Raw genomic sequence first — 24,695 nt, forward strand, 5'->3', positions numbered from 1 at the left:
GAGATGACAACGTGGTTCACCTTGTGCAGTTTGAGGTTGCATACCCTAATAAAAAATGTATGTTTGCTGTGCTCAGAATGGCTGTGACATTTTAGATGTGTTATATGAAACATAATCATCAGGCCTTGCTACATATTTCTGGGACCTGGCTTTTCAAAGCCAAAGAAAGCCAAAGAGAAGCCTGCAAGTACTTTCATGGATTAAGGCACTGCAGAGTATTCAGCATAACTTAAAATCCAATATGGCAAATGTCAGTACTGGCTTGCAGAGCATGCTACTTTAAATTAAAAGGATAACAGTGTATTACCACACTAAAGACTCTTATGGGATGTTTATTCATCTTCCATCTACCTTTAAGCATAGCTATAAAGTTTGAGATTAACCAAAATATGCAAAAGTATTTTATTATTGTTTTCAGTTCTAAAGCCTAGGCTGAACAATAGCTGTCTGATTCCATTTAGCCAAAAATCCATAGGTGAAATGGTGAGTGCACAAGCCCCCTAAAATCAATGCAAAGACTAATGATGACAGTCCATTCTGCATTCCCTGTTCAATTAAAACTCAAGAAGCTTTAACGGTTGCACGGGCAAAAAGACTTTAGTTAGATACTGAAGGTTGATGACGGCTGCAGCAACACAAAGCCCAACGGCAGTTAACACACTGACTGCATCTGCATAGCCTGTCTGAAAAGTTGGGTAGATATGCAGGCAGCTAACTTGAATCAGATCCAGCAATACAGAGCCAGGCACGTGCACTTTATATAAAGCACATTATCTCAAGTGATTACACTGAAGGTAGCAATGAGTTTACTATAGTCTTGTAGATAAAAACTCCATGGCCTCATTTGAAACAGACCAATATACATTTTACAGGACTTTTCATGATGCTACCACTTTTCTTTTCAACTTGCTAACTGAAAGCTAAGAAGCAAAAACTAGTAATAAAAAAACCTTAAACTTATCTTTGAGATGAATTATACATATGCATACCATTCGTTTATCAATGCCCTTGTTCTCCTTATTTTCAATAAATAGCTACCGTTTACTGAAAGGACTGCACCTCTGGGGAGGCCACTGTTGCTCTCAGAGCTGCCACCAAGACTCTCATGACTGCTCTCTTACACTACTGTCTGTTTCCTCACTTCCTGTATTTCGCTACAGACCTTCAGGGATATTAAAACAGTCAATTCCTGAAGAGGTCAGTGAGAGCAAGTAGAACCCAAGCCAATCATATTCATGTGGGCCAAGAAGAAATGGAAACACACACTGTTAAGAAGAGACAAAAATGGATGGGTAGATATAGTGGGAAGCAGGTATGTGGAGAAACACAGCTCTCTCTGGGGGTTCTGGAGCAAAATTGGTATCAACTAAAAATTTATTACTGAGTTTTCTTAATTTCTGCATAATCTAGAATAGATTATGCTGCCCAGAGTATCATGTCTTTGACTCATTCAGCACCTGTTTATGCTAAGCAGGGGGACAATGAAGATGGTTCCCTTCTTTCTTCTGTACTCCTCCAAAGTCAGTCTGTCATTGGATCAGTCCTTGGCTCAGATACTTTCAGTAGGTGCTGGCATAATGTATTATTTAGGAAAAAAATTCAGAGTCATGGATCAGAAGGTCTGCAAACTATTATCTAAATCAGATTAAAATAATGCAGGAAATTAATGCGGAAAGAAGAGTATTTGTGATAGTCTAATCATTAGTGTAACTGGCCTTAACTTCAGTTAAATAGAGACACGATCTTTTGGGATCTGTCCTCTTGTTCCTGGAATATTCTCAGTGAGCACAGAAAGACAGAATCTGACAAAATCTTTCAATAGCTCTTTTAATACTTTCTAAAAAATCTTAGAGAAAGAGTCAGAGGCAAACTTTTTCACAGTCTCAGGGATTACGACATTAAGGAAAATATATTTAAAAAAACTACAGCTATCTCTAAGAAAGGAAAAATTACCCAAATTTCCTCTTAGAAAAAAAACAATCAACACAGCTATTTTTATGTATTTTTTGGTCCCTGTCTCACACTTGATATTCAAGATAGGACAGGTTACTGTATAGAAGATTAAAAAAACAAAGCAGGTTTTGGGAATAAGCTAGCAATGGTTGTGTTGACAATACTTCCCACTTATCTCTGCGACAGAACTGAAAAGATAGAATGAAGGTATCCTGAGATTCCTCACAGAAGTCTAGAGATATGGGGTCCTCTTCACAAAGGTTTTGATTTGTAGTGAGAACGTATAAATGCATGTAGCATATCTACATTGAAATGATGAAAGAGGAAAGTAGGAATGGGAATAGAAGCTAAGAAATGCCAACATATGTTTTCAACTTTGAAATGCAGCCAGTGTAGCAGGAAGAGCTGTGCTTTTAAATGGACATAACAATACAGATTTAAAACTTAATCTTGAGCCCATCTCTGAAAATTTCTGGAGAAACTGAAGGGATTGGTCTTAAAACCTTTGCAGGTTAGGAGTTCACCTCATTATGTAATGCAACATCCTTAGTCTGTGACAAAAATCACACACAAATGGAAGAATCAGGAAACACAGATTCGTATTAATCCCTCACAAAGGGTCTATGAAATTACCTTAGATTGAGGGTAAAGCAGACTAGTGGTTCTCTCCAAATAAAAAATGGGATGCAGGTAAAAAACATTATACAGATCTAAGAACACATTCCTTAACCAGAATTAGAGTAAATTAAGCAAATGTAGTAGTATATGACTCAACACTCTTTGGAGTTTTCTGAGAGTTTAGTATCAAAATGTTACAATAAGGTCTCCCTGAAGCCTGCTCTTCTCCAGACTAAACCACCCCAGTGTGAGTGCCTTAAGCAACTATATTTTTCTGAGTTGAGCCAACTTTTTCTAACTCCTGTTGGTGTTTTCTGAATCTGTGCTCTCCCTCTCTCCCTGTGCTTTTCCCAAGAAAATTTAATCGAAACCAGGCTATTCCTATTTTTTCTACAGACAACATTGTCATCCAGTCACTAGCTCTATTCTTTGCTACACTGCCTACACAGAATTAAAATAATTCAGATTTATTTCCTTTTTTTACTTACAAAATATACATCTGTGAGCATATGTAGGCTAAATAAGGTTTTGAACTTTCATAAAAAATTCCTAGTATTGGAAGTTATGTACCTTGGCTAGCTCTGAAACACATTCTATGAAGATTTCTGTGGTAGCACCTGTGAAAAGAACTGGTATAACTGAAAACCTCATAAGTAGGCAATGAATAATAATGAACTGGCAGAAAGTTCAAAGAGCCTCAAATGCAGGTGATAATGCATGGAAGATGAAAGCATGGAAGGTGGAAGGAGCCTATTTTGACTACCCGAAGCCTCAAAGATATTCAGCTAACTGAAAGCAATAGTCCTTTGGCCAGCAAACTGAATGAATGTTTTGCAGATTCACAAGATATGACATAATAGCTATGATACCATGTTGATGATACTTTTATGAAGGTATTTTTTAGATATGGTTTCATTTTCAAGGGATGGGAACCAAAGTTAGCATTTTGCTTATTTAAATGGTGACCTTACTCCAACAGAAGCATCAAGAAACAGAACTGATATATATGTAAAGTGTCCCTTGGTTAATTGTTTTTACAAGTATTATATTTCTTCTCCACTTCATCAAAGGTTGAAATCTAGTAGAAGGCAGCTTTCTAATGGCTGAGTGAGTGGCAGCAGCATTATATCAGATATTCTTCCTAGACATTTAAGACATCTTGAGTAGGGTGGAGGTTTCTAATGCCTCTCAACATGTGAAAACCAAGCAATTTTCTCCTTAATTCAAAGTATCTCCCTCTTGCACGCTCATGAACAGCAAATGAGCTCAGGGAGAGTTAATCTATTTTCTCACTAGTTTCCCGAAGCTCTTCCACTGTGACAAATTCCCTTAACTTGTCCCTGTTCAGATCAACTAGGAAGGGACACATAGGATGGCAGAAGCTTTCTTTTTGAAGGAAAGCAATTTACAGAGGAAATTTCATGCAGAACAAAAGAGAGGACTTACTTAAGTGTCACATGGCAAGAATACAAGAATGAACGGAAAAAAATTCACCATGATTCTATGATATTTTCAGCTGCACAACAAAAATGTCATAAACACTAATGGAAGTATCGCTTAATGAGCAGGTCCCTAAGCATTATTGCATTTTGGCATTGCATTCATTGATCCATCTGGGAATACCATTTTAAGTTGTCCTCCACGGACTTAGTCTTTTTACAAACATGTGGCTTTACTTCTTTGTCATAATAGAAATTTCCATGTGGATACTGATTACATGGGAAGTTGAGAAAGTTTTCCTAGAAATTAGCCAGAACATGAGAAATGAATTGCCACAGAAACAAAGAACAAGCACAACCTTTCCTCAACACGTTTGATCATTCCTTAGCAGTGTGAATGCTTCAGGAAGACCCTTCCACAACAGAACACAGTACTGGACATGTTTCTTTGCATATGTGTGAAGTGAACAATTCATATCTAAAGCATACCACAGTATTGTTATGGGAAGGACAGCATTAAAAGTGATGGAGAACAGCATTTAGCAAGCAACCAACATGTCCACTATAAAACCAGAAGTGCTTCACATTTCCAAACCCTACTGCTTCCTGTATAAGGATGTGCATTATCATTCCAATTTAGAAGTCTCTAAACAACGCCTAATTCAGAGTTTCAAGGTATATTCTACTATTTTCCTGTTTCAACCCTTGTATGGCAAATGTTTTATTAAAATAAAAAAATCATGCATCTAGAATTATTGATTCTGATGGTAGAGATGAGGAAGAACCATGAGCATAGTAGTCTTACTAAGGATTTTTTTTCTAGTGGCTTTTGAAGAATTATTACACCAAAAATTGCTTTAAAGCTATCCAAATTGTGTAAGGAAATAATATTGGCATTAATCAGTTGTACTTTCACATAACATGATTTCTGCGTTACAACAACTTTATCTCGTATCACCAGCTTGCTCTAATGCACTCTGTGCTAAGAAGTTATGCTTTGACCAGATCACATGTCCGTTATGTTGATTTTGGATAATTTCTCCCTTGCAATACTGATCTATGACAAGTTAGTTAAACACCTTTAAAATTCATACTGAATGTTAGACCATATCTATTCCTGCCCTCTTACCATACACCTCTGTCAAGGGCTAAGCATAGCAACAGATACCTTCATCCAGGCATCTGCACCTGTGGATAAGAGAGAGCTGTGCTTGCCTTCAGACAGCTGTGCTCTCAAGTCTTTGCCTGCTGAGACCCAATCTAAGCTGGCAGTCTTCCACAATTTCTCCATGCTTCCTACCTAGTCATCATCAGAAGTTGCAGATTAAAGTCACCTGTACTATTCTGAATCTAAAGTAACATGTAAATATTCTGCTTCATTGTTCTATTATATATGTGAAACACACGTTTTTAGTGTGTTTTAAGCCCATTCAGTGCCTGTCAGCCAGATGCCCATGTTTTTCCAAGAGATGTGTTCGCACACATAAAAAGACTGATTGTGCTTGGTTTTTTCTGATGAAAAATAGATAAGGAGGACTATCCTGACTACTTTGCTTTCCGTGCGTCTGCACAAAGGTGAGAAATGAAGGAACGCGCAGCTTTTCCCAGTGCAATACTGTTGCTGCTGCTACTCAGCTCCCTGTAAATGGGGCAGAAAAATCCTGGGTTCATGTCCTTTCCATAGGCACAAAGCTCAGGAATTATGTGCTTCTCCTCTCTGACCCAATCTTCGCTTACAATCGAGTTTACAACCATTACCAACATCTAGTAAGTTTGGTATTCTGGGTCAGGAAGCACTCAGAAATAGGTTATTTTATCCTAAAAAAAGCCAGAAATCTAAAACTTCTTGTTGACAGTTTAACCTCCTTTAGACACTTCCAGAAACCCACAACCTAACTACTCCTTCACACAGTTTTCAAAAAGATGTTGCTATTATATCTGTCTTGCATATATATATATAAATAAAAATATAGAATACATATAAAACATTAATCAGTTGGCACTCTCCTTTATTTTCTTACATACACTTTATATTTAATTAATGAAAAGTAAACAGCTAGCTGTTATTTGGCATGTGCTTTGCATTCATGACAGCAACCACATAAAGGCTGAAAACATAAAAATCTACATGTATAATTCATTAATAGCCAGACCACTGAAAAGAAATGGAAAGGAAGCAGTACTGAAACCACAACATTGAAATATCACATATTGTATCTACCTATGTGGGAAAATCATCTATATTCTTCTGAAAATGGAATTAACTAGATAGCTCACAGCAATGATTAATTCCTCAATGCAACAAGTCACTATTTAGTTTATTTATATAATGCTATATGAAAAATATAAATGAAAAATTAAGTATTGTTTTCAAATAAAAAATGATATTAAAAAATTGATATATCTGATCCTGTTTGACTTAAAAGTCAGTTTGTGATGAATGCATAGACTTATCACTAGAATGAAAATGTGCTATCGCATTTCATAAAAAATGTCAAGAAAAAAGATGTTTTAATTCACATTAATTGTATACAATACTACATTTAAAACACAAGCAAACAACAAACATACTGCTTTGCTATACAAAACTCTGAATACAACGTCCAGCCTTTTTAAACTATTAAGTTAATTGGAGGCCAAGAGCAATCACCTGTTTTTCTGTATTTCCATTATCATATGCTTATTTAAACCTCACAAAAGTCAAACAACAATGTTCCAGTGATTTAAAACTTGTAGTCATAAGGGCAAATGTAACAAATAAAATAAGTAAATTAATACACACAGAAATAGATAAGGAAAGAATCCCTTTCGCTCAATCTGCAGGGGACTTTTAAAATCTGGTATGTAAGTAATGTATATCCATACATTTTGAGGTCTTTAGAACAGAAACTGAACTGGAAAATCAAAGCTGTATTATTACTTATGCTGTAAGTATCCCAAATTAAAAATAACTGAGCAAGAGCAAACTAACCAAGAAAAGTTTGGTTTTTTTCCTACAATATCTGAGATGCAATCCTCTTGGCTCCTGCCAAGAAATAATGAGAGAAAATAATGGGGAAATAATGGAGACACCATTTAGAGGGATTTATAGCCATAGAAAGTACCTTTGAGATCTAATCACTAAGGTAGTAAAACCTAGACTCACTGGAAGCAGAGGCTTAAATTCTGGCAGGTTCACCTAATCCTTTTGTATTTTTCAAAGATAGATTACATTCTCTGTAGTTTAGCATACAGGGGTCCTCCACAGGACTTTTAGAAGATGAAGTCCTATCTCCTCTAACCGTTTTGAAATACAGTATTTTTTCCTTCTCTACATGTCCCTCTCCCCTTGAAATAATTTTTCTAAAGATATTTCTGTTTTCCAGGCAGCTCTTTATCTTCTTTTCTTGTAAGTTGTGAAGCTTTATTTCCTTGATTCTCTATTTTAGTATAAGTGATAGACACTGCCCTGCACAATTATTCTACTTTGCAGGAAGCATGAGAAGAAATCAGGGGCCAGAAAAATACAGGTATTTCTTCCCAGTTCCAAGATTTGCTCCGTTAATTTCTTTAAATTGACAAAAGCTAACCAGACTCACTGAAAACACTGAAATAAAATCTAAAACCGTATTTTAAAAAGAGGAAGAAATCTCAGCAAATATCCCACTAATTACTAAACCTTTCCAACAAATCCCTGTCTGTACTGAGAAACAGACTGAACAAATTAGAGTGGTTACTACATAGGCTGAGCTTAACTTATTAGCACTAAAGCTGTTTATACATAATAGAAGTAATAATGATTGTATATGTGTGCACTAGGGAACGAATTTAAGCATTTAATGTATTACACAACCCAATATATTTTTGGTATCAACTTGTCCAAGAGGCCTCTTCAGCAATTATAGATAATAAAAAAATGACTGATAGAACACCTGGTAATGCAAAACATGTTGACTAGATGGAAAAAGAGACATATGGATTGGTATTGAGGTTTCCTCAATTAAACAGAAGAGTAGGAAGAAAATGCAACTATCAGTACTTTAAATTTGTATTAATCCTGACTGGGATTTAGGCATATAACCCAAAGAGCTCCAATAAGAGCTCATCATGTTATCATAAAAGATAACAAGAATTAGTCAACCTCGGCTGCTATTTAGAGGAAAAGGAATCACTAGGAATGGATGGAATATGAAGAAAGTAGAAATGCAACTCATTACAGAGGCACTTGCTTGGGCAAACAAAGTAATTTAAGAGTCCACATTCATTCCCCCAGGAAGCACTAGGTATTACCCTGGTATACAATGCAACTTATTTTCTGTAGACAGAGAAATAAATCAATATATTGCAGCCAATCTTCAACTTGATGTTCCCCACAAAAAAAAAAGAGAAATAAAGAAATAAAAGAAAAAAAAAGACAATTGACGTGAAACACCTGCTGTTTCTTTCCTCAGGAACTGTTAAGTAGACCTGCTTCTTACTAACCACATAATGTCTGCTAACATTTCAGAAGAGAAGATAGACTTCTAAAAATTAGTCAGAGTAACACAGCCTGAAGATCTAGCACAGTACTTTTGAAGACAGACATTATATCCATTTTAATACAAATGTCACTGGTAATTTGTGTGTCAAAATATTGCTTCCCAAGTTTTCTTTCAAAAGTCAGTCACGCTTATTAGCAGATCAGTACATGTTTTTCAGCCCACCTGAGCCTCCCGCTGTTCAAATTTCTTTGCAAAGTCACACCACAGCTGCAATAACATTAGATGAAGTGGCACAGGAGGGGTATAACACTTTCAGATTTTTATAAGGAACTACCTTTTTATTCAGTCTGCCCAAAAACATTACAAACAGAGAGCTAAACAAAATATGTGGTGCTATATCAGTACACATTTATTAAAATAATGAAAGTTATTTTCCATTAACTTTAAAGTTGGTGGAAAGGGATAGAAGCCAAGAAAGAAAAAAAATGAATTAACCATGGTGTAGTTTAATCGCATAATGAAAACTACTTTTGAATACATTTCAGAGAATCATATAATATTTTGGGTCAGAAGGGGCATTTAAAGGTCATCTAGTTCAACTCCCCTCGTAACAAGCAGGGACATCTTCAACCAGTTTCTTAGAGCCGTGTACAACCTGACCTTTAATGTTTTCAGAGATGGGGCATCTACCACCACTTCACCACCCTCACTGTAAAAAAATGTATTACTAATATCTAATCTGTATCTACCCTCTTAGTTTGGAACCATTACTCCTGGTCCTGTTGCAAAAGGCCTTGCTAAAAAGTTTGTCCCCATCTTTTGTAATGGTTCCCTTTAATTACTGAAAGGCAGTTATAAGGTCTCCTCATCTTCTCCAGGCTGAACAACCCCAACTCCCTCAGCCTGTCTTCACAGGAGAGGTGCTCCAGATCATCCTTATGGCCCTCCTCTGGACCTGCTCCAACAGGTCCACGTCTTTCCTATGCTGAGAGCCCCAGAAGTGAACACAGTACTCCAGGCGGGATCTCACCAGAGTGGAGTAGAGGGGAAGAATCACCTCCCTTAGCCTTGCTTGCCACACTTCTTTTGATCCAAGCCAGGACAGTGTTGGCTTCCTGGGCTGTGTGCACACACTGCAGACTCATGTCCAGCCTTTAATCCACCAGTATGCCCAATTTAGAGAAAGTTAAAAACAATATAGAAAAACTCAGATCAATTCCTACTTGCCGCAGTACAGTAAATTCAACATTTCATTACAGAGTTCATTACCTCTATAATTTAGTCACATGGTAACAGTTAACAGTAGGAATAAAACCTAGCAAAACTAGCAGAAAAGTAAAAAAATAAAAAAAATAAAAAATATTATCATGCAGAAAGAAAAAAGAAATGTTTCCTAAGGATATATAATGAAACTATAAACTTACTTAAGCTTTAATGAAAATGTTAGAAAATATACTGAAGAAGTAATTTCTTAAGACTCTTGTGAAAAAGTATTTTTTTTATAAAACTTCTAGATTCTAAAGCAACAGAAAATATGTCTAAGCTTTGATAGTTTATACTACCCTTTTCCCCCTGAGTTTTACTCTAACATGAAACTTCCAGGTCAACAAATTTTTTCTTCAATCAGCACTATTTTTAATTACTCCTGCCTTTTGAAAGTGCTCTTTATATAAACAAAGGAAACATTTTATAAATTAGGGGAAAATTTGTGCATGACTTCTTACCTTTTATATTTCAGTACTGTTAATAGTTAGCTGTAAAGACTTACTTTCCCAATGAGTACTTTTAATCACTTGGAATTAATTTACATGAAAAAAAATAATCTTGTTTTAGACCTTAAATGGGGATGAATTGGAAGTTAGTGCTGGTATAAAGCTGACTCTCAAGTGGGAAGAAGTATTGCATATGGGACTAGTCTGCTTGTATTATACAACCTGTTTCAGCTGGATTATTTCTACAGATACTCGTATTGCAAAGCTGTCAATATAGAGGAGCTCAGCACTACAGATTTACTGCCTTCCATGCTATTAAAAGCAATAACCTGATTTAGTTAAGGCTGTATGGTCTCTTGTCATGCAGTGAAGAAGGAAGGTGGAATAAATCACTCTTAAAATTAGATAGTCCACTGAGGTTTTCCAATATTTTCCTAGTCGCCATCTCCTGGAAGTCATATTCTCCCATATGAATTGAAGTGGAATATCCTATCAGGTTTCCATTTGAAACTGAAAAGGTATAAATGTATAGCAAGAAAGGAAACCATATGTATATCAGCAAATCACATGCACACAGATGCGCAAACATATATGACGTTTAATGTGTAGATACATGAAATACACACACAGGCATATATGCATTAAGGTGTGTATTTACAGTATCCCCTCTCTGCCTCCACGTTACATTTATAAAGTAGGGAGACTAACAGATTCTATTTCTTGTGTTGCAGCCCCTGCTCAACAGTTACCCCTGCAAGCACCCTGGAAGAAGCAAGGTATATGGTTTAGATGAGCACACACTGAAATATTCCAACAGAAGAAAGCCTCAAACTCTGTGGTTTCGATAAAAAAACCTCAGGCTGGTTGAGTCTCAGTTTCAGTATAAGTTTGATCAAGTTGAACATGCATGACACGGCAAAGGTAATCTACTGTCATACACTGATGCTCTGAGGTTTGTCACCAGGAACAAAGCAGTGAGAAATGAAGGAAATGCAAGTAAAACTATAGTGATCTACTGAACAGAAGGACTTGGAACACAAAATGGGAAAAAATTACTCCTGTTATGACAATACCTTTAATTATATATTCGATGAAAAACAAACTATTAGAGAGAGTAAATACTTCCAATCAATGGAATTAATGTAATGTTCAATCTTAAATGAAGTAATTTTCCTTTGAGGGTTTTACTGTACTATTTTATTTAGCTTAATGTAATTTAAATTATAAACAGAATGGTTTTGTAATCCCCCAGATAAATGTTTGGTTGTTGTTTGTTTTGGTTTTGTTTCTTATTTATTTATGTATTTATTTATTTATAATGTGTTTCCTTTGAAGCGGTTATGGATATCATGCTCTTCCTGAAGTCTGTATCTCACATACCACCTACTGCTGCAAACTAGTCAGTCCTCACAAGTTAAACACGATCAGTCTGGTACTACATGACAAGAAAATACATGACAAGAAAACTCAACCCAGAGGAAACTGAAATTTTTCATTCCAAAAACTAATAGCCTTCCCTCCAAATAAGATACTGAAAGATCTTTGTTGACAAAAGTTGTTTTTTTTTCAGAGGGAATGGAACTCAGCAATAATCACTCCAGTCGAGTTTTTAATGCATATAATGAAAGAAGAATTGTTCACTATACTCTAGAGGGAGTCTCAGCTGCGAGTAATCGTATTTTGTATACTTAAATTTAAATACATAAATATTTCCATCTTTCATTTAAATCAGAAATCCTTAAAAAAATTAATTCCAGGATGCAATTTACAAATAACCAGTCTGTGTCATCTTTTTTCCTCCAAGTAATAAAATATTTCCAAATAAATAGGCAACTATGCCTGAATAAATTGAACGCCAGTTTATGTGCTCTCCTCACTACCAATAACTACTGCATAAAAACAGCTACAGACAAAGTGGAAATTGTCTCTACAAAACTAATTTTGGCCATTAATTGTATTTGTATAACATAATTGTACTCTTATCCTCATGGATGAATGATTAATTCAACATGGGAGCCATAGATATACAGTGGTCTAAGCTGTGATGCTTTTCCTGAAAGAATGCTGGGTCAAGTCACTTCAAAGAGCCTAAGCAAGTAAGCACTGAAAGATCTGGCTGATTGTGTAACTGCCTGTAGCGAGAACTCTGGACAGTTGTAGGCACAAACAAGTTCCATATGCTTTGGTTATTCTTTTTGTCAAAGCTACTCTTCTTCTCTAACTACCGAAATCTATTACTAAATAAGTAAATAAATAAATAAATAGATACACAGATACATAGATCAGTAAATAAAAATACAAGTTCTCATTAGCTTTGGATTAAGAGTTTGAATAATTTTTTCAAGGAAGAATGTATAGAGACAAGTATTTCTGTGTCACTACTCTATAAAACAAACATCAATGCTATGGACCTAAACTTCTGACTAAGTTAGTAGATTTTATCAATATCACAAAGCTTCAAATAGATATTTAAATGCATACAAATATTTTAATCACATTTATGTCTATATGAAGCAAATATGAATTAATTTTAAGACTATTTTAAAAAAATAATCAACATGAATATCCTGCTTTACAAACCTAAGAAAAGACATTTCCTCTGGATTTTCTTAGATCAGACTTTGATCTAGTTCATGCTTAAAAGTTTCATCGTGTTAGAATCTGCACTTTGTATTAGAGAGTCAACCTGTACCACAACCTTTGCAGACATCTATACTTTGCTAAGAACCATTAAAGCACAGTCATTACTTGTGCTAAATGACAAATGCATGTCATGGTGACCTTTATCTTTATATTTCAGACAAGATTTTTATATTTTGACAGCCCAAACAGCCTAGGTAATGTACTTTTGTTGAGCAAAATTATACTGCTCCTCTTGACTAATGTAACATGTTTAGATTAACTGACAAATTCTCTTTAATGCGATGCACATTTGTGGGTAGTAAAGCACATTATTTTATTGTTTCTTTATACATATAATCCCTTAAGAGGTAGCATTACAGAGTAGTGTAAATCTAAGGCAATCCATTATTTTGATTTGCATGAATGGCTTTGTTATTGTTTATTTAGTATAAGGAAAAAAAAAAAAAAGAAGATATTGATTTCTGGCTTTCTGAAAACTTTATTACTATATTTCTTGTAGATGGATTATATAGTTTGGTGCTTTAATCCTTTATTTTTTCTCAATGTCTCCTCATGGTCACATCAGAGCCTAAGTGGAAAATAATATATGTTTATTGAGGGAGATGTGGACTGGAACAAAATTAATTATATGAATTCAGGTATTTTCTTTGTAACTTTCATTTTAGGCTACTATGCAATTGAATACAGTACCATTCCAGTTTCTTTGGCACACTAAGAATTTTAGCACCCATTAAAAATGTCCTTCCAAGGAACAGTTGTGGCACCAAAGCCTACAGAAAAGGCATTCTCCTCAGACTTGATACCATCTCCAGCAAAAAACTGTACTTTGGGATTACTTTCCTGCCTGTGAATTACAACTAGGGGAGATTTTAGATACTCACAACAGGGATCATGAATCGCTTCTCCTATCTAAAGGCAGCAATCCACTTAGAAAACGCGACAATTTAAATTTAACTACTAAACCAGCAAATTTATGTCTTTTCAGTACATTATTAATAGAAAATCTGTCATCTGGAAAACAAACAAACAAAACCAAAACACACAAAAAAAACCCCAAAACCAAACCAAATCAACAACAAATAAAAAATCCAACAAAAACCAATCCCACAACATTTCACCTTACACAAAATACCTGAAAAAAGCTAAATAAAGCTGGAATAACGTCAACAAAACATTAAAGGCAAAACCAACTGTAGAAGTGAATACCAGCAGCTGTGAAACAGTGTGCAAGATACGATGCCCTAATTTCAGGAGATAAAAGCAGGGGTAAGCATGATTTCAGGATTCATCTGACACCTGCTGTTAGTATTGAAAGCCACAAAGATTCAACCACTATGCTGTGAAAATTCTTTTCTGAGGTGACTTGGCTAGAAGTGTTCTCCAGGCAAAACGGAGTAACTGAAATCCCAAGACACTCCAGAAACAATCACAACAAACTTTCAGTGCCACAGACTCTAAAGCAAGTATGTGAAGAGACCTGTTTTCTGTGCATGGGAAGTGTGCCAGCATGTGTAAATACAGGCCATCTAAACCACTGCTACATATCCATGTTTACAATTCATTTCCACAAAATTAGAAATGCAAACCAAGATGGAAGTTTTACAGAAATGTGTAAGGAATGTAAAAGAAACACCAACTATAACATAGACATAAACACTGCAGTCTGCCAATGCATGTAAATTATTTTAAATGCAGCTGAGACATACACCAGCATAATGTACAAGGGAGAAAGCAGTCAAGTGATAACAAATGCTGGTAATTTAAACAGAACAATTTTGTTCCTTGCCTAGGTTTACTCTCACAGAGGAAAACGACTTATTGAAGCTAAACCCAGCTAGCATTATCAAAACCAGAAGGCAAAACACAGTTTTAAATAAATTGAATTTAACTTGCAGGATTCTCACCTCTACTATAGCAAGACTGAATTATTCTGCAGGGAAATCCTGGAAGTGGAATATCTGCTAGATTTTTAATTTTGTTTGAAACACATAGGAAACTTACGCCTTGTGCAGAAGCTCAAGATTATCAACAGGAATAACCTGAAGATATTCTGATTACAAATATAATAGTACAACTCTACACTTCTTAAAGACAAGCATAGAGGTTCATTGATGTAAACCTGTTCAGTCTTTCCCTGACTAGTTGTTATTCTGCTAGTTGTGCAGCAGCAGTAATAAGAAGCTAAATGTTTATCAACTGCTTGAGAATTTAGTAAGTTTCTCTGTCAGGTTTTGGGCATAAGCTGAAATCTGCACCACTGAAGCTGCCATTAAAGGTAGCTCAAGTGCACCTACAGGAATTATAAACATCACGGTTTTCCCAGCACCCTCAACAACTTAAAACAGATATGGCAAGGAGACTATACATACTATGACACGTGACAGTGTACAGCTGTGTGTCTGTTGATGATAAAACACATCTCAAAGTTGGAGGGTCTTTATATATAATTTTTTAGTCCATAAATTCCAAAAGACCCTGACTTTGCTAAGTGAGCACTATTGCCAAAAATCAGCTGTCCCCAGTATGTTGAATTCTTGGAAAAACACAATGTGAATATATATGTTCCTTTGAATTTTACCTATGTGATCCAGTGAGGAACATCAAAGTGGGTATTTGGATCAGGCACTGTGTAGTTCTGTGAACTCCTCCTTTGGAAACAAAACTGGTAGTGTGTCAGCATGTAGGCTGTGAAGAAAACAGAAGACAGAAGAATGATTATTAAAATTGATTATGGACACATGAGGGAGGCACAGACATGTAAGCCAAAAGGTCTCCTTTGGATCAAAAGAAGACAAAAGCTATTAGTACTTGTATTGCTAAATAATGTCTTTTATTTTTCCTTTTCTTTTTTTTAAATCCTAGATAACTTGCTGAAAATAGAACAACTCTAGCATGTATGACACAGATCTGGAGCAGTGGTAATAAGATGGTACTAACAAGCTTTTGTGCTGCTCACACCTACCCCCAAATGGCTTATGTATTTTCAGATGATTTTTCAAACCCAGTGACCAAACTGAAGACAAAAATTTCTCCAATACATCACAAAGAAGTCTGCAACTGATTCTGCAAGGGAGCTTAGCTGGCTTGTGCTTAGAAATTGGCACCTCCATGCACAGAAAGAGATGGGATGCTGAGCCCACCCAGACCCCAGGAGGAGCTTGACACAGGGGCAGAACTAAGAACTGGGCTCTCCTTTTCTTCCCCAAAGTATGCAGACTCTCAAGTTAACCACTTCATAAAGCTGGTTTGGAATATTAATTTTCATGTAAAAAATGTAGAAAGCTAGAAAAATTAAACCCCTAGTGTATTCCACACATTGCACTTTGGGGTTTTAAAAGTTGACACAACTACAGAGGAAGCAAAAAATATCAATAATTAAAACCTAAACAACACACTTTCCTCTAAAGTTGTAAATTCATTAAATCCAAGTGTAGGTGAAGGATTAGCCAATGACGGCTAAATTCCATTTAATTATATATAATTAGTGCCAGGTGGAACCATGTGCCATTATTACCCCATTTATGGCATACCATTGCAGCCTAAGGCTTCAAGTCCCCTTTGAATAACTTAACACAGAAGAGTGATTCTGACTCAACAGATGCTCCATGTGTTTTCTCAGTCTCAGCCTTTACCAACACACCAAGGGATTTCACTCCCAGATGTCATAAAAAGGAGGCAGCAGACCAGACAGAGAACACAGTGGCTATGCTGGATGCTCAGTTTCTCGAGGGGCGGAAAAAATCAAAACCAAAACAACAAGGCTGAGATTATTAACAAACAAGACTGAGACTATATTCCACTTAATTTTCAGAATGGAAGAGAATACACATTTACTACCCATGGACATTGCTGCATGCTAACACAGCACTTTTAACACAGCTCTGATATACCATTATTCATGAAGGTCTCCCCCTCCTCTCTCTGCTAAAACACTCTCCTGGAAGACAGTCATACCCTCCACCAACCCTGCACAGCCAAGAAGCACAATGTGTTAAGAGTGGAACTTAATCTGAACACACTCTTACACCACAGGAAGACAAGAGTATCTATCTGCAAGAAGGAGTGACAAGAAAGGAAATCAGATTAAACAGAGCCAGGAAAGAAGGAACACACATTATTTGTCTTACGAACAGTTTCATGCAATTCTTAACTGGAAGAAGCCTAGACATCTCCATGTGGCTAACTCTTCCATAAGAACAGGCTTTCATACTCTCTCAGTCCAGATCAAAGTTTAGAGAGAGACAATCACTCCAAATCCACTTACTGAAGCATTTCTTTTCCTATGCATTTCTTTGGCAAGACATTATACAGCTACTCAAACCCTTTGTTCCTGCCACTACTCCCAGACAGACAATGCACAGGACAATTCAAAAGAAATGCAACACAAGGAAATGCATGTGCACTGAAGGTCACCAAGCAAAGAAAGCAAAATTCTCAGGGAGCTCACACACAACATTTTACTGCCTCTGACCTGAAAAGGGCTTTTACTCTGTAACATGACACAGAAATTTGCTATGGTCTTTTGGCTCAGGAAGGATGGTTCTGGACTTTTCAAAACAGTAGCTCTGGTTTCAGTACTTCATTCTAGTGATGCAGGAGTGAATCCACATATTAGTAATTAACTTATCTATTAAATCTGTAGTTTGCACAGTGTGTACCAATTATCATTTGAGGTCTGTAAAGGTCCTTGGTGGAACTCTTACATATTGTCATCCATGAAAGAACAACGAGAACTACACTTAAAACACTTAAAATTAATTGTTCAATTATTTTTAAACAAAGTCTAAAGAATGAAAAGCTTTCACACTACCAATACAGAAAAAAAAAAAATTTAAAAAATCTATTTCGAAATGAAAGCCAGTTTTAATTAACTTTTACAGTGTTAGGACTGTGAAACCATCTGTTAGTTATTTGAGACTGCTTTTAGTCAAGGAATTACAGTTTTTGACAATTAAAACTGGAATTTTAATAATGATTAGTAATTTCCCTCTTATCAAGTTACAATGTTTTAGTTAGCAATAATTCATTAGTAAATTAGGTTTTCAAGCTATTCTCAATAAAGACATTTCTTCCCAATTTTCTACTATATTTTAATTTCTTGCTGTCCGGGGGGAGGGGTGGGAGGGGATCGAGAGCATTGTTGTCGGACCTGAGTCAAACGGTGACACTTGCCATTGCTATCAAGAATCTTTGTTCCCCTAGTAACACGTGTTTTGACTCAAAGCTTTGGAATTAATTGCCCTAATTTACATTAAACTAAGACTCCTCAAATAAGCTTGTGCTGTTTGTATATTCAACTACAAAACAAATAAATTCTGCTCTTTATGAAAAGCAATCAAACTTAGTTGATAATTCAGCTTGTGCAGAATATCAAGATCCATTTGAAGCAAGCATGTTGAAGTTTTGTTCCCTCACATCTTTCCACCTTGGTTCAATTTAACTGTTTTAGAAAAGGGAGAAAGATGTTATTCAATACAAAGCATTTGAAGGTGGATGCTTATAGTTAATGTGAAGCTAGAACAGTAATAAACATTAAAAAAAATAAATTGATTGCTAACCCCTGGACAACCTGGGATAAAATCAGAGAAGATGAAAACCTGGGTGATTTGTATTTTACAACTGGGAAACAATGGTTTGAACCATTATTCTGGGCAGATATAGTTTATTAGTCCTCCTTAATTCTTTTATGGATACTTGTCCAAAATACCTCCCCCAAACCAACAAACCCTCCAAAGCCCCACCCCAGTTATTAGAATGAACCCCAGACCTATTTAAAACCACATAAACCACCTCCAACCACAATTACTATGACTAGGCTAGTAAACAATTTGCAGGGTGCTTCTAGGCATTGGCTCTCCATCTGTGCTATTAAACTGTGAGATTGGTCCTAGCAGGATTTCCACTTGGGCATGGTATGGGAGGGAGCATGAATTAGACTCTGTACATGTGGGCACATTAGGAAGAGAAGAAGTCTGACTGGGATTTGTGGTATTACAAATACATCCATGATTACAACATATTAAAAGATGCTGCTGTCTGCACAAGTGGGTGTTCTGTGTTCCAGGTACGGAACTGAACTGAGGATCACATTTTATGACTTGCATGATTCCTCTCCTATATGAATGAGAATCCTTATTTAAAACAAGAAGTGCACCTGTTTGCTGCCTTGTTATTTACTTTTCCTAAAAACTGACTTGAAACTACAGTGTCAGAAAGGCATTTAAATAACCCCCACTTTCAGGGAAGGGAAAATTCTGGATACAGTAATTTCTGCTTTGTTTATTTCATAGGATGAATCTGCATGCGTTGACTCTGCACTGAGGAAATGAGTTCCTGAGTTTATACAGAGATGTCAGACAAAGTAGGTTTCTCACTACCAGAAATACATTTCAGACTGGTAAAACTTCATACATAACACCTTTGTGTTTATCAACAGATAAACATAATCTCATGGGTCCTTTTCTGTTTGGGTTTTTGTCACTTTTTTAAAATGAACTTCAGGCAATTTTTGTTATGTGGTAGGAAATAACGTCTTGAAAATTGGAAAGACTTACAGAGTTGTATTTTCTTGCCTAAATACACTACTAAAAATAAATCACTGCTACACATCACATTGACCATCCTCAAAAATGCCTACAGGTGCACCTGTATATATAAAAGGCATTTTAATAGTTTTATGGATATAATCCTGATGACTTTACAAAATCAGGAAAAAGGTGTATTAAAATATCAGTCCAGCAGCTTCTATTTGCAGTGGACTTTAAAGGGAAGAAAATTGCTTAATTCTTGAGCTACAGGTATAAAAGAAGTCTGTAAGATGAAAGAGGTGTCTCTGCCTTGCACTTCTTCCAGTGGATCCCATTAGAAAGAGGTTAGAAGTATTCTGGACCAAGATAAGATCAAAGATGAATGGTAAGAAATCACAACTGTGATGTTTAGACACCTGGAGAGCACCTCTGCACTGATATGAGAGGAAAAAAATGCTGCACATAGTTCAAGACAGACTTTCTTGCTCAGAACAGTTTTGTTGTTGTTGTTCTTTATTTATTTTCACATTCTTAGAGTTTGCTTTTTACCTTAAGGAAAGAGTTCATCTATAAAAAGGGATTTTTCTTGTACTGTTGACAAAAGGAATCAAGCCAGATTGCATGCACAAGCTGCTGACTCAACTCATAGTCAGCACAGGTCAGAAGTAGTTAAGAACTTTTAAAAGTTGAAGTACTACAGAAACGTAGAGTTTTCTAATTAGATATGTCAACAGTGAAAGCTATCAGTAAATAAAGTAAACACAGGTCATGAATTCAGAAGAATATGGGGGAGTAAAAAAGCTGCATTAAAAAGGAACTAAATTTTTTTTTTAGAGATCAAAAGTTACACAAAATTGTTCATAATTTTCTACCAATGCACTTGAGAAATATTTTCAGAATTTTTCATTATGTATTCATAAATTTGTATCCCAATATCTTCAGCTTGAAATCACGGCTTGAACTTTGTTCATAGACCTGTCAAATGGATTAAAAAAACCCCACTAGATTAATACTACCTCCATGATTGTTGCAGAAGTAGCCTGTAAAATGATGAATCAGCTGATGTGATCAGAGAGTGCATTGCAATCACTGGCTACCAGTGGTTCTCTCATGTGAGATCCAAACTGATGGGATCATCTTCTCACTAATCCTAGCTGAATAAGCATGTTACTGTTGCACTTTACATTGAACTACTTCAAAAGGCTACATTAAAGAACAATAATCCTAGGATATTATATAAATAAGATGGAAGACGGAGGCACAGGCTCATTCTACCAACTTTGACTTGAAAGATAAATTGATGTCCTGTGTCTGTTCTAAACAGTAGCTATAAATTATTCTTACATTGAGCAAATGTCAACTAAGTCCCCACTGAACTGAACCATTTTCTGCATTTCTGAGGTTGTAGCAGGAATTCCATAAGGCCAAACCAAAAGGACAAATTTAATGTCACAAAACAGTTCATTCAACTTGTTCAACTTCTATTTTCTGAGGATGATGGAAAACAATTATTCTATGCCCTTTTCATCCAGTACAACCAAGATAAAAAATAATGATTAGCATCCTGAATTTAGACAATGTTCTCAATGAAGTAATGGCAATTCACAGTACTGACTCAGCCAAATCTATTTTAGCTGCTGAAATAACTATGTTAGAAGGCTTCATTGTGTTTTGAAGTTTTGAGGAGTATGGTAAAACAAAACCCAGACATTTCAGGTATAATTTCAATTTGGTAGTCTCATAGCTCAAAAATTGTTCAGTCTAGACATATTGCATTTGTTTCACTCTAGAAAATTGACTTCAGCATTTTATTGACAAACTTGAGTGGCTATTTTGGAAACAGATCTGCTCAGCATAAAAGTATTTAGCTCAGTTCAGTTCATGCACAAAGCATCTCATAAGTGCACTACAGGGTCTGAATATAATCAGCAGCACAAGCAGTTAGGAAAAAGGAAAATACCAGGAAAAAACTACCATGAAAGTACTTCAGCTTAACTGTTTATTATTTATATGCTCTATGTAGCTAATATATAATCACAACGTTTGAGAAGTTGTTAGAATATCTCTTAGATTTTGATTCCTTTGGGTGTTTACTGATGCCTGACTTCTAGCACATCTGTCTTTAAAAAATAGTAATTCATTTTTTTTTTTAATCAAAGTTTGTTAAATTATATGTGTAATTTTACATGACACTACTAGATAATTGTGGCTAAACAGACCAAACCAAGAATCTGACTATATGGTATACACTTATCAGTATTAATAATTTAGGAAGTGTTCACACTTAACTTCAGATATCTTTACAATTACAGGCATCTACTCCTGAGCTGTACACACTCTGTGCAGTCAACACAAGAAAATCTGCAACATCAAAGGAACATTCCACTGAGCTCATGAATTTTACTTAAATCCATTACACAGTACATCTAAATCTGGTTTGATTCAGCCCATCCTGACCTGACTTCTCATGGTCATAAACCAGTATCTGTAATAGCTGTTTTTACAAATTCCTTTAATCCACTGTTTAGGCTATAAATATTCTGACCCATTCAGCCACTTAGCATGAGATTAGGCACAGCTATGTATCTATATGCATGGAAAAAACACACGTACCTCTTCTCATGGAAGACAATCATGTCTGCAAAAGATGTCCTGAGCAAAAATACTGCTCTGTTTCTACAATAGAGTTAACAGTTATTTAAAAGTTTTAAGTTAGTCATAACGCCTTACTGACAGCCTTTTCTTCACCTATCACTACAATTGAAAAAGGTTTCCCCCTTCTCTCATTCACTGTCACTGCTTAAACAGAAATCTTTTTAAATCTCACAAAATATCAGAAATTTCAGTATTTCTAGAAATACATGGCCGTGATTTAGGAACACAAGCTACATGTCTGTTGTGTTAATTCTCAGAGAGGGGGAAAGCACCAGTTTTGAATTATTATATGAGGCAGTTGAATGTGCTGTAACACTGTGATTTATCAGTTGGAAGCAGATGGATTTTCCTGAAAAGGGATGGTAAGTCTGTTAATGGAAATGTAGTGCCTGCTCACTGGGCTGCCTGGGTAGGAAATGTCCCATGCCTGTTAGGCAATACAGGAAAATCTCAGTAACCATTACAGGATCACAGAATTTTTTGAGTTGGAAGGGACCTTAAAGATCATCGAATTCCAACTCCCCTGCATGGGCAAGGACACCTCCAACCTGCCCTTGAACACCTCCAGGGATGGAGCCCCCACAACATCTCTGGGCAGCCTGTTCCAGTGTCTCACCACCTTTACACTAAAGAATTTACACCTGATCTCTAACCTAAATCTCTCTTCTTTCAGCTTAAAACTATTACTCCTTGTCCTCTCACTGCAAGCCCCTGTAAAAAGACCCTCCCCAGCTTTCCTGTAGGCCCCTTCAGGTACTGGAAGGCCACTATGAGGTCCCCCTGAGGCCTTCTCTTTTTCAGACTGAACAACCCCAACTCCCTCAGCCTGTCCTCATAAAGAGAGGTGCTCCAGCCCTCAGATCATTTTTGTGGCCCTTCTCTGGACACGTTCCAACAGGTCCACACCTTTCTTGTGCTCAGGCACCAGAGCTGGATGCAGTATTCTAGGTGAGGTCTCACTAGGGCAGAGTAGAGGTACAGAATCACCTCTCTCAATCTGCTGGCCACACTTCTTTTGATACAGCTCAGGACAGAGTTGGCCTTCTGGGCTGCACCTGCACATTGGTGGCTCATGTCCAGCTTTTGATCCACTAGTACCCTCAGGTTCTTTTCCACAGGGCTGCTCTCAAGCATGAATTAATTTCTTTCTACACTCCATTTTCTATAAAGTACACAAAAAATTGCCCAACAATTGTCTTAATGAAACTTTTGATGAGAAATTCTGTGGTTAACGAAGATGTTTATAAGCACAGAGGTAAGCTGTTGGCAAGAGGTGCAATCTCCCACGCTCACCTACCAAAGTCCACTCTGCTACATCAAAGAAAGTCAACAGTATGTATATGCAAACATTAAACCTGAATTTCAGGCTGAAGCTGCCTGTGGAGCAGGCAGCTTCCCCACCCTGGGGGCAGGACCCTGGGACACTGTGACAGAGGCGGCTATTCCCAGGTGCTGGGAGAGCGCGGTGCAAATGTATCCCCAGGAATGGGAGTGAGATGCTCCTGTAGCCCTCAGGGATGCCAGCAAAGATGGCAGCATTGATGAAATCTCCAGTACAAATGACATTTTAAACACTGAAATAAAGGCAGTTAATGGGCCTTGGATTTACTGCTGCCTTAGGTGTCTGTGCCCAGGTGCTGGTAGGGGAAGCTGCAGGGCAGCCCCTGTGAGGAGGGCACAGAGGCCAGGCACAGCTGTTCCAGCCTGATCCAGCACTACCCCCTGCCACACTGGTGGTGTCTTGGGGAACAGATATTTTAAAAGGAGCAAAACACTGCTTGGCAGTCCACACAGAAGCAGGTGGACATGCCCTGAAGGACTTGTGGCCCACAGAGAGCCCAGGCTGAAGTACGTTCATCCTGAAGAATGGCAGCCTATGCAGGCCCCAGGCTGGAGCAGGGAGAAGTATGAGGAGGAGAAAGCTGCAGAGAGAAGCTGCCATGGACTGACTACAGCCCCCGGCCCCCTGCATAACTGCTGAAGCAATTCATCCATGGGAATGTGACCCTAAGTGTTGCTCTTTAGGTTGACTAGGTTCGAAACTAACTCCAATGAGCTACAGTTCCATACAGCATGAAACACCCAACAACCTGGGGTGGATCACAATTCTGGACTTCATTGGGATGTTCCTGCCACCCAACAAAGGCAGTTTTGCATGGTCTGGAAGCTGCTGCTCTCTTCAATCCCAGCACTCAGAGACAAGTTGCCCATTTCAGGTCTCAGTGCATAACAGGGAGACCTGCTCTTCTTCATATGAGCCTACCTGTGCTTAAGCCTTGAGACTGAACACACATAATTCTAAACCCTTTACATATTACAGAAACATCTAACATAACACAAACCAGTGCAGGAAAAGCTGCTGATTTTGACTTTTAACTGATTTTTTTTTATTGCTAAGAACGCAACTTATTGATTGCTATTTTTCTGTCTTACTGTGATCAACCATGTGGGAATCAGGGCTGAGGAGCAAAAACTGAGACAGACTCTGCAGAGACATGCTTCTGACCCCCTATAGTGAAACATAAGTAAGCTTTGGAACTGTGACACACCTTCACTCATCTCTAAAAATTTGTTAACCTTTGCAGATCACTTGCTGTGTGGCTTTCGGTGCAGCTGAAGATCCATTATTCATTTTGTTTTGAATTAGTACATAGAACTTCAGCATTGGAAAAAGCCATTCAGCCATTT

At 36.9% G+C, this 24,695-nt stretch overlaps 1 protein-coding gene across 2 annotated transcripts in view; it reads right to left on the reverse strand.

The window, feature by feature from the left end:
- The window catches only part of CHRM3 (cholinergic receptor, muscarinic 3), a 191,172-nt gene that overhangs the window by 110,166 nt on the left and 56,311 nt on the right, over positions 1 to 24,695 (reverse strand). Inside the window, exon 2 of one of the 2 annotated variants that reach the window (XM_009997576.1) lies at positions 15,413 to 15,510. In XM_009997576.1, the coding sequence (XP_009995878.1) occupies positions 15,413 to 15,505 (93 nt within the window). In that variant the 5' untranslated portion in view covers positions 15,506 to 15,510. Of the gene's footprint in view, positions 1 to 15,371; positions 15,511 to 24,695 lie in introns of those variants that run through there. The other variant, XM_009997575.1, reaches the window with a different exon arrangement.

The sequence above is a fragment of the Chaetura pelagica genome, unplaced genomic scaffold (genome assembly GCF_000747805.2).
Source record: "Chaetura pelagica isolate M959 unplaced genomic scaffold, ChaPel_1.0 scaffold235, whole genome shotgun sequence".
NCBI classification, from domain to species: Eukaryota; Metazoa; Chordata; class Aves; order Apodiformes; family Apodidae; genus Chaetura; species Chaetura pelagica.